Genomic DNA, 15692 nt, shown 5'->3' with positions numbered 1-15692 from the left:
ACAGAGAGGTCTGGACTTAGAGAAAAGATGGAAGACCTCACCATATGGTAGTTAATAAAATTACGAGGTTGATAGGATTTTCAGTTGTTGAAGACCTCAAGTTCAAGGTTATTCTCTCAGCTTGTTCTTGAGCAAACTTTTCCCCTTATATATTTAAGTTTCATTTTTAAAAAGTGGTATATTGACTGAAATAGTGGTTTTATGTGATCCCTTTTCCTTTTGCCTGTTAAACTCCTTGTTTAAATATTTTAGAGTTAAAGCCTCTGAAGCTATTGTGTTTTATGATAGAATTTTTACTCAAGGACATAAATTTAAGACCTACTTCGAATATATATATCATTTAAAATTTGAATATAAAGTCTGATGAAATTATATTTTCATTCTTATCTAAAAACTGACAAAGATCAATTCTAGTTTTAAAAAATGTAAAATGCTATTACTTATTTCTTCATGCTATTCAAAGGGTATGTCTTCAGCAAAAGGCAGCCTTTGAAACCTTTGTATATGCCTGCTGAGGGAGAACATTAGAGAATAAAGGTGCCTAATTGGCAAGAATTATTTAGGTAGTAAACTGCAAGATTTAATTTGGTCTTGGAAAAATTTCATCCAAGAGAAAATAAAAGTTACCACTTCATAATACATACCAAGAATCTGGAAGAGTATAAGACATTATTGAACCAGTTCTAGGGAATGGAAGAAGTAAGCTAAGAGAATTTCCAGAGTGCTCATCATCTTCATGATTGAATGAAAGTTAAATGAGCCTGCTTAGACAGTTAAAGAAAGAAAGATGGGGGTGCCTGACTGGCTCAGTGGGTAGAGTATGGGGCTCTTGATCTCAAGGCTATAAGTTTGGGCCCCATATTGGGTGTAGAGATTACTTAAAAATAGAGTTTAGAAAAAATGTATACATATGTATGTATGTGTATATGTATGTATATATTCATATGTATGTATATAAAGAAAAATATGTCTTCTTACATTGATAAAGGTTTTTTTTTTAATTTGTTTTTGAGAGGTGGAATTCTTTTGAGGATTATAGTTTAGATTAATAGATTCTTTTAAATTACAGCTACCTAAACCAACTGCCGGATATACAAGTTTTTTGTTTTTTATTTGTTGGTTTGTTTGTTTTAAAGGGAAGAAAGAAAAAGAAAGCCTCTAACACAATACAGCTTTCTTTTTTCTTTTTTTTTTTTTAAGATTTTTATTTATTTGACAGAGAGATAGCCAGCGAGAGAGCGAACACAGCAGGGGAGTGGGAGAGGAAGAAGCAGGCTCCCAGCGGAGGAGCCTGATGTGGGACTCGATCCCGGAACTCCGGGATCACGCCCTGAGCCAAAGGCAGACGCTTAACGACTGCGCTACCCAGGTGCCCCACAATACAGCTTTCTAAACTAGTGGTAGTGTTACCATCTAGGCTCTGAAATTGTTAACTCACTAGTTTTTATAGCTTTATAACTATACCTGAAAATATGTAATTCCCTACCATAAAATCAATAGTGCCAGGGTTACTTTGTAAAGTAAGTTTTAATAATAGGTGTTTGCCTTTCCTAAAAGTGAAATCTTTGATTTAAGTATATCAAGAAATGGAAACTCTTTTTGGTTGGGGGGAAAAAACCCTCAACTAATACAGGAAAGACGAAGAAATGTAATTTAGAAAATACAAAGTTTAGTATTGCTTATACAACTTACTATGTTACCGTACATTTTTAACAATAACATGATTTTCCTTTTGTGTTGATCAGCTAAGTCATAACATTAAAAATGTGGTGCTTCGACCTAGTGGAGCAAAACAAAGCCGCCTAATGTTAACTCTACAAGATAACAGCTTCTTGTCTATTGATAAAGTGCCAAGTAAGGATGCAGAGGAAATGAGGTTGTTTCTAGATGCAGTCCATCAAAACAGACTTCATGCAGGTGAGCACTAATCTTCCCAGTATTCGCCATCAATAGTTAACGAAAGAATATTACTAGATAGTAGATCAGTATCACTGGTGAATATTGATAAAAAAAAAATCCCCAACAAAATATTGGTAGAGTGAATTCAACAGCACAGTAAAAGGATTATGTACTGGGGCACCTGCGTGGCTCCGTCAGTTAAGCATCCCACTCTTGGTTTTGTCATGATCTCAATCATGGGATTGAGCCCCCACATCAGGCACAGTGTTCAGCATGGAGTCTGCTTGTCCTTCTCCCTCCCCCGACCCTCCCCACTCGCACGCACACCCTCTCTCTCTCAAATAAATAAAGAAAATCTTTAAAAAAGGATTATGTACTATGACCAGGTGGGATTTATTTCTGGAATGCAAGGATGGTTCGAGATATGAAAAATCAGTGTGATACACCAAATGAGTGAATGAAGGACAAAAGCCATGTGATCCTCCTCTTCATGCAGAAAAAGCATTTGATAAAATTCAAAACCCTTTCATGATAAAAACACTCAATAAACTAGGAGTAGAAGGAAACTACCTTAACCTAATAAAGGCCGTATATGAAAAGCCCTCAGCTAACATACTCAACAATGAAAAGTAGAAAGATTTTCCTTTAAGATAAGGAACAAGGCAAGGATGCCCTCTCCTAGGATCGAGCATAATACTAGGAGTCCTAGTCAGGGCACTTGGGCAAGAAATAGAACTGAAATTCATCCAATTAGAAAGGAAGAAGTAGGGGCCCCTGGCTGGCTCTGTCTGGAGATCATGTGACCCTTAATCTTTGGGTCATGAGTTCAAGCCCCACATTGGGCATAGAGCTTACTTAAAAAAAAAAAAAAAAAAAAGGAGTAAAATTATCTCTGGTCTCCTATGATAGGATCCTAAATGTAGAATACCCTAAAGATTCTACAAAAGAATATGGCTAGCAGAGGAGGAGGATTTAAATTATAATTGGAAAGAGTTACATTGTTACATAAATCTTAGATACTTGTCTTTCTCTATCTGAGACTTACTCTGTGGTTTTACTCTTGCTATGAAGACAGCAAGTACTAATAGAAAATCATATACAGTATTATCAGATTCCCCTGCCCCTTCTAAATCTCTTTCATTTAAAATATTTTGATTTTTTAAAAATGTATTTATAGACCTTTTCTGAAGAAATAGTCTAGTGCTTAAAATGAGTTTTCCACTCTTACTGTTAGTCTCCAGCTCTATTATCAAAACTTTATTACTAATATTTTAGAGTTGATAGACTCTAAAGAGCTTTTTAATTTAAATATAATAAAATATTTGAAAATGAAGATGTATCAGTACTACTTTGTATTTAATATCTATTTGATACACTGTTTTCCTTGTAAAATTAAAAAAATTATGGTTGTTTGCCATTTAGTACCAACTCATGTATTACATGTTTCCTTGGTATCCATTGTCAAGTGTTCATGCCATAGACATACAGTGACTGACTTTTCTGTAGTGTTAATTATCAAATATTTATATAGGAGAATTTCTTGTATTTTCATTTTGCTTTTATTTTTTATTTTTTATTTTTTTTTTAAAGATTTTATTTATTTATTTGACAGAGATAGAGACAGCCAGCGAGAGAGGGAATACAAGCAGGGGGAGTGGGAGAGGAAGAAGCAGGCTCATAGCAGAGTAGCCTGATGTGGGGCTCGATCCCATAACGCTGGGATCACGCCCTGAGCCGAAGGCAGACGCCCAACCGCTGTGCCACCCAGGCGCCCCTCATTTTGCTTTTAAAATTTTATTTTTCTGTTACATCTTCCCAAATTTATGCATGTTATTTTCATTTTTTGCTTGAGACTCTAGCTCTGAATTTTAATTACTGTTTATATCAGATATACTTTCAGAAAGAATTGGTTGATAAGCACTTTCATTTTTTTTGTGCTTCTATTTTTTCAGTATTCTATAACAATGATTAATCTCTTTATTAAAGTAAATGACTTGGGGTTTATTTATTTATTTTCTCCCCACCAGCTATGAAACCTTCTCAAGGGTCTGGTAGTTTTGGAGCTATTCTGGGCAGCAGGACTTCACAGAAGGAAACCAACAGGCAGCTTTCTTACTCAGACAATCAGGTATGTTCATTTGAATCTTTCTAGCTTTTAAGAAAAGTTATAATCAATTATTATTATGAAAATCTTTTCAAAATTTATCACATACTATTCTTCTTACATGTAGTTTTACTGAACACGTAACTTACACTCTGTGTCTCATGGTCATCATATGAACCACAGAAAAGTGTAGTTTTTAAAAGCATAGTTTTGGAGTTAGGTGTGGGTTTGAGATTTGGTTCTGCTACTTAGTAGTTATGGGTCATTGAAGAAGTTCCTTAAGTATCCTGAGCCTTACTTTCCATCTGTAACATTGAGACAGCTGTAATATTTTAAGGGTTGCTGTGAGAAAATGCATGTAAAAGTTCTTATTAGCCTGCAGTATCATATACTAACAATGCTATAAATGTTTGCTACTGTTAATTCTGTGATGCCTTTTGGGTCTGTTGTGCATTAGGAACTTTACCCCTACACTTTATGATACCAGACTGCTTGTTAAGGTCTTCTGTTTGCTTTTTAAATAGTTTCTCTTTATAAATATTCAGACAGCCATGAGACTTGCTTTGTACTATTGCAATTTAGCAGTCCTGTGTCTTTGAAAATTTATTCTATAAAGAGAAACCAGGCATAAAGTAAGAAAAACTTCGAAACTATTCTGTAAGTAAACTGATGAGTTCTATTTGGCTGTGCAGAGAAGTGATTACTTAGCCCATTTGCTATGCAATGAATACGATTTCATTTTTGTTAGTTTTTTTTAATAGGTTCTGGGTTTTTTTTTTTTACATTTTAATTGAGGTATAATTGACATGCTTTATTTATTTTTTTAATAATAATTTTTTATTATGTTAGTCACCATACAGTACATCCCTAGTTTTTGATGTAAAGTTCCATGATTCATTACTTGTGTATAACACCTAGTGCACCACGCAATACGTGCCCTCCTTAATACCCATCACCGGCCTATCCCAGTCCCCCACCCCTCTCCCCTCTGAAGCCCTCAGTTTGTTTCCCAGAGTCCATAGTCTCTCATGGTTCATTCCCCCTTCTGTTTACCACCCCCCTTTCTTCCCTTTCTTCTACCGATCTTCCTACTTTATGTTCCATAAATGAGTGAAACCATATGATAATTGTCCTTCTCTGCTTGACTTATTTCACTTAGCATTATCTCCTCCATTGACATGCTTTAAACTGGACATATTTGAAGTATACAATTTGATACATTTGACTTATGTGTATACCTGTTAAATCATCACCATAATCAACCAAGTGAATATAACCATAACCCTTAAAAGTTTCCTCATCCCTCTTTGTAATCCTTCCTTCCTGCTTTCTCTCTGGCCCCTATCCCTAAACCACAACTGGTTTGCTTTCTGTCACTATAGATTAGTTGGCATTTTCTAGAGTTTCATATAAATGGAATCAGTGTGCAATTTTTTTTGTCTAGCTTTTTCACTCAGTGTAATTACTTGAGATTCATCTATGGGTAGAAATTTAAACCATTAGACTATTTAAATGTATAGATATTATCATATATAACAGAAGCAAATATTTATACTCTCACAAATAATGATTCTTATTAGTGGGATTATAAAATCAATTTTATGGGTCATAACTGGGATTAAATAAAAAAGGAACAGAATAGAAAATAATTGAGGTATTGTACATAGTAAGGATAAGTATTGATTTCTGAAACTTTTGGTTATTTATATGTATATATAATAGTTGCGATGTAAAATATTTCTACTAAGTAGAGGTCATGGTCAGAAAGGTTAAAAAACCCAAAACAGTATATATATAGTATGCTACACTTGTATAACAAAAAGGATAAAATTAAAATTGCTTTACATTTACATAAAGAAAAATACTTATAAGGGACAAGAGAAATGGGAATGAAAGAATTGGATATATGGCAGTGGGTGATAATGAGACATCTCAGGAAATGGCTTTGATAATACTATTTTGATTTTTGAATCTTGAGAATGTATCACCCATTTGAAAATAAATTCTGACTTTTTAAAACCATTCAGATGATCTCAGATTTTTTCTTTCTTATGCTAACATTGTAAGTAATTCTGTAGAAAGAAAGAAATTGGAAATTTCTTCTATAGACAAATCACATAGCTTTTAATCTAGTTGTAAAAATTTACTGGCAGAATGCTGGTCAAAACCATTATTTCCCAACTAATATGTTTAAATTGCAGTATTCACTCTGAGTGTTCTTGCTGTATCTTTAAGGTATACTCTGATTTACTTTCTGCCAGTGGACTCTTTCTCACTTTCATTCTCCCCATCAAAAGTCATATGAGGTATTTGTGACTTGGCATTTAAGTTGTGGCACCCAAATGTCATTGTTGCTTCTTTTTTCTCACATTTATGTCACTTAATCATAATGTGATTTTTTTTCTCTGAAGATTTATTTTCATCCTGATCACTAGAATCACATCTTGTGTATCTGAGTCCTTTCTTAAAAAGTCAGGTATTCAAAGAAAATTCCTTTCTGCCTCTAGTTATGTTGTAGAAATTTTAAATTTATGGAGTGCTAGAAGAAAATAAGTGTCAAGTTCAATTTCTGACACAGATTGTACATTACAATCAGCTAGAGTGCTTTAAAAAAAACTGATGAACGGGCTTCACCTCAGGCCGGTTAGGCTAGAATGTCTGGAGATGGGTTTCCACTTGTGTTTTTAAAAATTGATTCCACGTGAGAATCAATGATCTAAATTAAGCATGCCAATTAATTTGAATATTTAGCTATGTTAAACTTTACTCTTACAGGCATCTTCAAAAAGAGGAAGTTTGGAAACTAAAGATGATATTCCATTTCGAAAAGTTCTTGGTAATCCAGGTAGAGGATCAATTAAGACTGCAACAGGAAGTGGAATAACTGTCACCCGGACAATTCCGTCTTTGACATCTACATCAACCCCTCTTAGATCAGGGTTATTAGAAAATAGGTATGGAAGACTTCCTTTTTTTTCTTAGTCATTAGCTGTCATGAGCCGTGCCTGTTTATAAATGTCTTTTAGGCCTTTTAGAAAGACAAATACTTTGAGAAAAAGGAAATTGTCCAGTTAGTAAAATATGTTAGAAGAAAGTATACAGTATATTTTTAGTAGGTAATTAGTATTGGTTTATTTATGATTTATGTCAGTGACACATACTGAGCATGCAGATATACAGTATATATATATATTTTAAAGATTTTGTTTATTCGTGAGAGAGAGAGAGAGAGCGCGCGCACAAGCAGGTGGAGAGGCAGAGGGAGAGGGAGAAGCAGACTCTCCGTGGAGCTGGGAGCCTGACAGGGGGCCCAATCCCAAGACCTAAAGATCATGACCTGAGCTGAAGACAGACGCTAAACCATCTGAGTCACCTAGGCGCCCCAGATATACAGTATATTAATCAAAATGTGTTTTAGAGAACTAGGCAACAGTAGTCACAGTTTCTGTCCTTGAGTATGTTGGTTTATACTTCTTAATGGTATGAATTATGACTTTTTTAAATAGCTTTATTTTTCTTTGTCCTCTACAGGACTGAAAAAAGGAAAAGAATGTTATCTGGCTCAGAGTTGAATGAAGATTACCCTAAGGAAAATGATTCATCATCGTAAGTTGCTTTAAGAACCCTTATGGCACTAGGGGCGCCTGGGTGGCTCAGTCCGTCAAGTGTCTGCCTTTAGCTCAGGTCATGATCTCAGGGTCCTGGGATTGAACCCTGAGTCAGGCTCCTTGCTCAGCAGGGAGTCTGCTTCTCCCTTTCTTTCTGCGTCCCCCCCCCCCAAACTGTATTCTTTTTCTTTCTCAAATAAAGAAAATAAAATCTTAGGGGGAAAAAAAAAGAACCCTTATGGCACCAGGTCGTTGTTTCTTATATAGGTAATTATACTCGTGATGGAAAATTGGCAGGGGGAGGGATTCAATTTATGAGAATTCTAAATGTAGAATTTTAAGTATTTTGGGAGTGCCTGAGTGGCTCAGTTTGGTTAAGTGTCTGCTTTCAGTTTGGGTCATGATCTTGGGGTCCTGGGATTGAGCCCTGCGTGGGGCTCTTTGCTCGGCACTGAGTCTGTTGCTTCTCTCCCTCTCTCTGCCCCTCCACCCCACTCATGCTCTCACTCTCTCTCTCAAATAAAATTAAAAAGAAAAAGAATTTAAAGTATTTTGGTGGTGGTAGATTATAGGCGCCATAGAGAGAGTATTTGGCCATTGCTGTTGCTTTGATCACTTCATTGCCCTTTTCCCATCCTAGCTTTTTAAAGTCTGCAATACTTAAAGGAAGAATAGAATTGAAGAACTCTAAGCAGATGTTTCTTTTTTATTTTTAAAAAATTTTTAAGGATTTATTTATTTATTTTAGAGAGACAATGTGCATGAAAGGGGGAGGGGCAGAGGGAGAGGGGAAGCAGACTCTCTGTTGAGCAGAGAGCCTCATGTGGGGCTCGATCTCATGACCCTGAAATTATCACCTGAGCCTAAGCCAAGAGTCAGATGCTTAACCGACTGAGGCACCCAGGTGCCCCTAAGCCCATGTTTCTTGTTGGCTGCTCTTTTGTTGTGAATTCTTTCCTTCCCTTTATCTGTGATTTTTTTTTTTTTTTAAAACCCTCTTCATGTGAAAAGTTAGCCTAGGAGTAAAAGGATGTGAACCCAGGGTGCCTGGGTGGCTCAGTTGGTTAAGGATCCAACTCTTGATTTCAGCTTAGGTCATGATCTCAGGGTTGCGAAATTGAGCCCCATGTCAAGCTCCACACCCAGTGTGGAGCCTGTTTAAGATTCTCTGTCCTTCCCTGCCCCACCCTCCCTTGCAGGTGAGCATGCTGGCTCTCTCTTTAAAAACATGGGCACGAGGGAGGGGATGTGAACCCGACATAGGTTCTAGGCAAGGAACATCAATCTTTTAGAGATATTTTCTGGTTGAACAAAAGAGGATAGACCCACAGCAGGATAGTTACCAGCTTACAGTCTCTTCCTCATCATGGGAGGGTTTGTTTTTTTTTTAATTGTTTGGGGGAGAATACTTATTACACTGTTACGAAATACCTCAGTTAATACCTTTTTTTAAAAGTTTTTAATTTCCAGTCAACATACAGTGTGATAACCAGTTTCAGGTGTACAATTTAGTGATTCAACACTTACATACAACACCCACTACTCATCACAGCAAATGTACTCCTTAATCCCCATCACCTTTTTAACCCATCCTCTCTCCACCTCTCCTTTTGTAACTATCAGTTTGTTCTCTATACTTAAAGAGTCTGTTTTTTGGTTTTCCTCTCTCTTTTTTTCCTCTAGATCATTTGTTTCTTAAATTCCACATATGAGTAAAATCATATGGTACTTGTCTTTCTCTAACTTATTTTGCTTAGCATAATACTCTGGCTCCATCCACATAATTGCAAATGGTCAATTAATACCTTAACAGAAGTCTGTTGATAGTTAATTAACTGATATTCTAGATTAAGGGTCACCAGAAGGGAGTTGGGAAAAAGCTAAAGGAACTTTATGTATTTATGGGGATTTTTGTTCTGTTGCTCTAACAGATGTAGAACTGAGTAGATGATAGGACTGGTGTGACATCTGAAACTACCATCACCATGGACTCAGATTCCTTCTATCTTATTGATCTATAATTCTTAATAAATAGCTTCTGTTTTGTGAACCAAGGTAGTTGCTTCAGCCTCCACTCTCATTTCTGCATACCTGTTGGTGGGCATGGGGAAGGGAACAAAGGCAGGGCATACTACTTTCCTTTAGGCTGGAAATTGTACACACCACTTCAGTGCACATTGGCCAGAATTTGGTCATATAGTTATATCAAATTATGAGAAACTCTGGGAAATATATCTAGCCTACCCCAAATTCTATTATGGCAGAAGGGTAAAGCGGTTATTTGGGAACAGATAACAGTCTGCTGTAGTTTACCCCTCTAGCCTTAGAAATATCTGTTCTTCATTCTTCCCATACGTTTAGTCATCATATCCAGTTCAGAGTCCAGGATCTCTGGGTGATGTGCAGTTCTCTCCCTAAAGTCTAAGTGTGCTTTAGACCACCACGTGCCTTATGGTCTGATACCTAAAAAAACTAAAAGGCAAGTTCATCTGTATACCCCACTCCCATCTCCATACATGTATCATTATACATTGCTGGCACAGGTGTAGGATAACCACAATAAAAATTTCCATTTAGAAAAGACAAGAATAGGAAACTTAAGGAGTTGCTGTTCTGTAGCAGCAATAAAATCTTGGTAGGCAGAGGTTGTGAAGACAGTGAAGGCAGTAGAGTAAGTTCTTGGTTAGCCTTTGTAGCAGTCTCTTTTTTGTCCTCTGGGAGAAGCTCCCTTCCTCATTGTATTTCATTTGACTCCTGACTTTGTCTTCTGGTAGATTTCCTTTGTTATCTTTCAAGGCCATGGCTGAAGTGGGTTTTGAAGACTGTGTTCTTCTTGGGGCCATGCAGCTTTTGTAGCCTGTTTCATGCTGATCAAGTTCTGGGAGTTTAGAAGTGTCTAGAAATCTAGGAGTTTTAGGAATCTAGAAAATTCTTTAAAAGTGGAACAAGCAGGATTTCATAGGCTTGAGAAAGAATTGGGGCCAATATTTTTGTTGTTGGATTTTTTGTTTTAATAAACTCTTAAGTTTTGAAATAATTTTAGATTTACAGAAAAGTTGCAAAGACAATATAGAATGTTGCTGTGTACCCTTCACCCAGTTTCCCTTAATATTAACATTGAGTTGTTTTTTCATAAACTACTTCCTCAGTTACCTCCTATCATTGTCTCAGGTTGAGAATCAGAAGCAAATGGATTTTTTTGGTCCCATGTGGTCTCAGATTACTAGACAATTTCAATTCTAGACCATTGGCACAGAGGGCTGTATTCCTTTTCATCCTTGATTTAGGGTGGCTAGCCCTTGCCCGAATTTATCTGTCTCGAATAGGAGCTTGCTGAAACACCAGTATTTTTGTCTCCATCTTTTCCTTCAGAGCTATAGGTTCAGTAAGTATGTAGTCCACTTCCCAAGACTGCAGATAGCAGGTTTTTGTTTTTTTGTTTTTTGTTTTTTTACTATTTATTTGAGAGAGAGAGGGTGCATGTGAGTTGAGGGAGGGACAGAGGGAGAAGGTGAGGGAGAGAGAGAATCTCAAGTAGACTCCCCACTGAGTGCAGAGCCTGACATGGGTCTTGATTCCACAACCTTGAGATCATGACCTAAGCTGAAACCAAGAGTCAGACACTTAACCGACTGAGCCAACCAGGTGCCCTCACAGATAACAGTTTTATAAATATTTTGCTGAGATATAACAGCCCTCACCAGCTTTCCAGTCTGTAATATCTATGTCCTTATTCTCCACCTTCCTACTGTAGCTAGTGCTATGTATTTTAGGTTTGTTATGGTAGCTCCCCGCTTCTAGTAACAAAATTTGTGGATTCAGGGCCTCGTTGTAGGAAACAAAATTCATTTATCTAGTTTACGCACAAAGTTGTTTGCCTTTAGAGAGTATGAAATGACTTACAGAATCATTAGAAAAGCTGAAAAGATAAGCTATAGGTTAAGCTTTCAGAATGATTTTGAGATCACTTCACCAAAGATGCTCCTGTCTGTCGTCAAAGCTAATAGCTGAATTGGAAGCTGTCATCTCTGGAACCATGCTGCCACTATCAAAATTAGAAATCTCTACAGAAAAACTGGACACCTCCAAAATGATTTTTGCCATCACAAGGAGCAGAACACATGACCTCTGCCTTACTTCCACTTTCCAGATATTACACAATTATATGTAATTACCTTAATTCACATCTTGAACAGTAACTAGGAAATGGAGTGTTTTAGCTTTCTGGCTTTCATAGGATAGCTACATTAAAAGGTAGTTGTAATAGACTGTTGTATGCCAGTCCACTGTATTCACCACACTTTAGGATCATCCCAGTTTTTCCACTTAGAATTGTGTCTGATGTGCCCTAAATTTCTGATCTTTGTTGTGGACAAATAGCACTTTTTTTTTTTTTTTTTTTTTTTTTTTTTTAAAGTTTTTTTTTTTTTTTTTTGACAGGGATTGCAGGGATTTCTTTGGGCGTTATAGACATTTTAATAATATTTATCCTTTGAATCCATGAGCATGAAATGTCTTTCCATTACCTTGTGTCACCTTCAATTTCTTTCATCAGTGTTTCATAGTTTTGAGAGTACAGGTCTTTTACTTCTTTGGTTAGGTTGAGTCNTTTTTTCAATATCATAGTTAGATTTTTTGAAGTTTGAGTTTCCTAGAAGACTCTAGATTAATACATTTGTACAAGTGACTTGTTAAGAAAGTGCTCATAGGAGAGATCAGAGTGAGGAAAGTAGGACAGAGACAGAGAGGAAGCCAACGAAGGGTGTCATCTCTGTGGGAGAGTAGGCTTCGTCTTGATCCAGCAGGGGGCACTGGGCCTGTTCCAACTTGAAGTAAGGAAGATAGGCTTTCATGTTCTCATACTGTACAGTCTTTGGTTCTGTGGCTCTGCCTAGAGGGGCAAAATATTTTAAGTAGCCTGAAGGCAGTCCTCTGAGGAAGAACCGCAGGTGCTGGCTGTTGAAAACACACGGTCTGGAGGTGTGAAAAGTGTAAGAAGGGATCAGATCGGCTCTGATGGAGCATAACTATTAAGTTCAGTCCATGTTATCACAGATTCTTCACATTGATGCTCCCCAATTTCTGGATGAAAATCTTATAAAAGGAGGATTAGAGGGATGAGCTGTAGTCCTTTTTGTCCTAATTGGTATAGATAGCCTTGAGGCTGTAACTGATATTATCATCTTTTTCTTCTACCATCCATTCTAGACTTGCTGCATTCTCCACTAATACTTCTGCTGGGCTTGGTGATTTGCCTAGTGATATGACTAAGATCTTCATCTCTGTAGCAATGAGCTACAATTGCCCATTTGTAGTTAAAACTGAGCATGACAACAGTAAGAGATTCCCTAGTAAGTCTCCGTTATTCCATATTCCTCCTGCCCTCATTATCTAGCATCAACTGTACCTCCTTAACAATAATCAAAGTCAGTTACCCCTGCTACTATGGCAGTTCCTTTCTTTGCCTGATGCTCTGCCAACATGAGGAGCCCAAAACGAGTAGCGGCCATAGCTTTAGATTAAATGGGATTCTTACTGTCCCCATGGGTGGAAAAAAGTTCCCTCTCTGGGAACCAGGACCTGATTGTTTAATGTCTCTTTAGTGGAGTTCTCTGGTGAGCATTAATATGTGAAAAAGATCCTCACCCTTTGTACACAGTTCCATGTGGCTATTCATATACCTCCTCTATAAATCATTTCTCCCTGATCTTCCAGGCTTGCTACTTGCAGGCCCCTGACTGTCCATGCAAACAATTTGGCGCTATACAGGAATCCATGGCCCACTCTTTTCTCCACACAGAGTGGATAATGAAGTGCACCTCTCAAACTGCACAGTGGAGGATTTCCTTTCACCACTCTTTTTGGATAGTCTCATAATGGGTCTATCGTGCAGCAGCAGTTCATTTTCATCCTCTAGCAAGATACCAAGATGATCAGGCCAGGTTTTTCTTCCTCTTTCAGCTGGTTATAGGGAGTACTCATAAAGCCTTTACTTGTTACCTATTCCTGCTTGCTTAGAACTCATCCCAGGTATACCACTTCCGTTTTATGATGGATTACTGCTGTAACTTCCTGTTCTTATGACTCTTAGGAGTATGATAGCGTCCAGTTCGTGATGGCTAGCTCTGGTTGATGACCCATAGTCAGATAGTCTCTTCCAGGCCTTAGTACTATGTCGAGTAGTGTGTGATACTTCCTAAGGAATGTATACTTTTTTTTGCTGCAAACAGCATGGTCTTGTTCTGAAATCCTAAAGATCTGGGCTGCAACTGTCTTTGGATGAGCGATTCTTCATGGTGTTTTATCTTTAGGTTGGTAATAGACTCAACTGCATCTATCATTTTCTCTGTAGAGTGGATCAGTACTTATAGCAACAACCAACCAGTTCTGTAGTCTTTATGGTTATTATTCCATATCACTTGTATCAGTTCTGTTGCTGTATGACAGACTACTCCAAAACTTAGTGACTTAAAATAGTAACTATTCTCTCCTATGAGTTGATGGCAACTTGAGTGGTTCTGCTTATCTGGGCCAGAATTGGCTGATTGTGGCTGGGTACTCTCATTTTCTCATGCATCTGTGGTCAGTTGGTGGGTTGGCCAGTGGTTGGTTGGTCCAGAATGGCCTTACCTCTCTGACTGGCCATTGTCTGCCTACTGTTTGAGTGATGAGGGTGATTGGGCCACGTGTCTTTCATCATCTAGTGGAGTTATTCACATAATAGTATCAGGGTTCCAAGAGAGTGAATGTAAACTTGCAAGGTGCCTTTAGCCTTATGATCAGGACTTACACACTGTTATGTCTCTTGCAGTCTTTTGGGGAAAGGAAATCACAAGGCCAGCCCCATTAAGGGATAGGAGAATAGACTAGATTGTATTTCTTGACGGGGGACCTGGGGACAAGGAAAGGAATAATATGGGATGTATTTTTAATAACTTTATTGAGGTACATATTTATATATTATAAAATTCACTTGTTTTAAATGTATAATTCAGTAATTTTGGGTAAATTTATTGAGTTGTGCAACCATCACCATAATCTAGTTTTAGAACATTTCTGTAACCCCAGTAAGATCCATTGTGAGATGTACCACATTTCTTGAGTGCTAGAGATCTTGTGTGAGCCATATTCTCTTCTAATTTATCCCATCCCAGTTCACCTCAGATGAAAAATTGTAGTAATTGCAAACTATAAGGTCCCAAAGTTGTTATCACCAGCAGTGGGATTTTTGTTGCTGTCGCCAAGTAAGTGGTCCAATTCCAGAATCCTGTCCTTAGATGTGTGCTTCCTAGGCCCAGTTCTAGAACCAGCTGTTGTAAATCAAGTTCTCCAGAAGCAGAACCTTAAATGGAAATTTGTGTGCGAATTTATTTATTAAGAAAGTACTCCCAGGGGCGCCTGAGTGGCACAGCGGTTAAGCGTCTGCCTTCGGCTCAGGGCGTGATCCCGGCGTTGTGGGATCGAGCCCCACATCAGGCTCCTCTGCTATGAGCCTGCTTCTTCCTCTCCCACTCCCCCTGCTTGTGTTCCCTCTCTCGCTGGCTGTCTCTATCTCTGTTGAATGAATAAATAAAATCTTTAAAAAAAAAAAAAAAAAAAAAAAAAAGAAAGTACTCCCAGGGGATACCAGGAAGGGAGTAGGGAAAGCAAGTCAATGAGTGCAGGAAATTAACCCTGAGTGTGATCTTAGACAGAAATCAAGCAGAGGGGCGCCTGGGTGGCTCAGTCATTAAGTGTTAAGCATCTACCTTCAGCCCAGGGCATGATCCCAGGGTCCTGGGATCGAACCATGCATCGGGCTCCCTGCTCCACTGGGAGCCTGTTTCTTCCTCTCCCAGTCTGCTTGCTTGTGTTCCCTCGCTCACTGGCTGTCTCTCTCTGTCAAATAAATAAAATCTTTAAAAAAAAAAAATCAAGCCAGAGGTTAGGCTTCATTCTAATTCCAGAGAGAAAATCTGTTATATAAATTGCACCTTAAAAAATTTTCACCTAGGGGTGCCTGGGTGGCACAGCGGTTAAGCGTCTGCCTTCGGCTCAGGGCGTGATCCCGGCGTTATGGGATCGAGCCCCACATCAGGCTC

General features: G+C 37.9%; 1 protein-coding gene across 4 annotated transcripts in view; it reads left to right on the top strand.

The window, feature by feature from the left end:
* The window catches only part of USP37 (ubiquitin specific peptidase 37), an 85534-nt gene that overhangs the window by 12120 nt on the left and 57722 nt on the right, over positions 1–15692 (top strand). For all 4 annotated transcript variants that reach the window (XM_034655176.1, XM_034655178.1, XM_034655177.1 and 1 more), the window contains exons 4-7: positions 1746–1917; positions 3927–4027; positions 6779–6957; positions 7535–7609. In XM_034655176.1, coding sequence (XP_034511067.1) covers positions 1746–1917; positions 3927–4027; positions 6779–6957; positions 7535–7609 — 527 coding nt within the window. The remainder of the gene's footprint in view (positions 1–1745; positions 1918–3926; positions 4028–6778; positions 6958–7534; positions 7610–15692) is intronic.

This window comes from Ailuropoda melanoleuca, chromosome 2 (genome assembly GCF_002007445.2).
Source record: "Ailuropoda melanoleuca isolate Jingjing chromosome 2, ASM200744v2, whole genome shotgun sequence".
Taxonomy (NCBI): Eukaryota; Metazoa; Chordata; class Mammalia; order Carnivora; family Ursidae; genus Ailuropoda; species Ailuropoda melanoleuca.
This window is presented reverse-complemented; position numbering and strand designations above follow the sequence as displayed.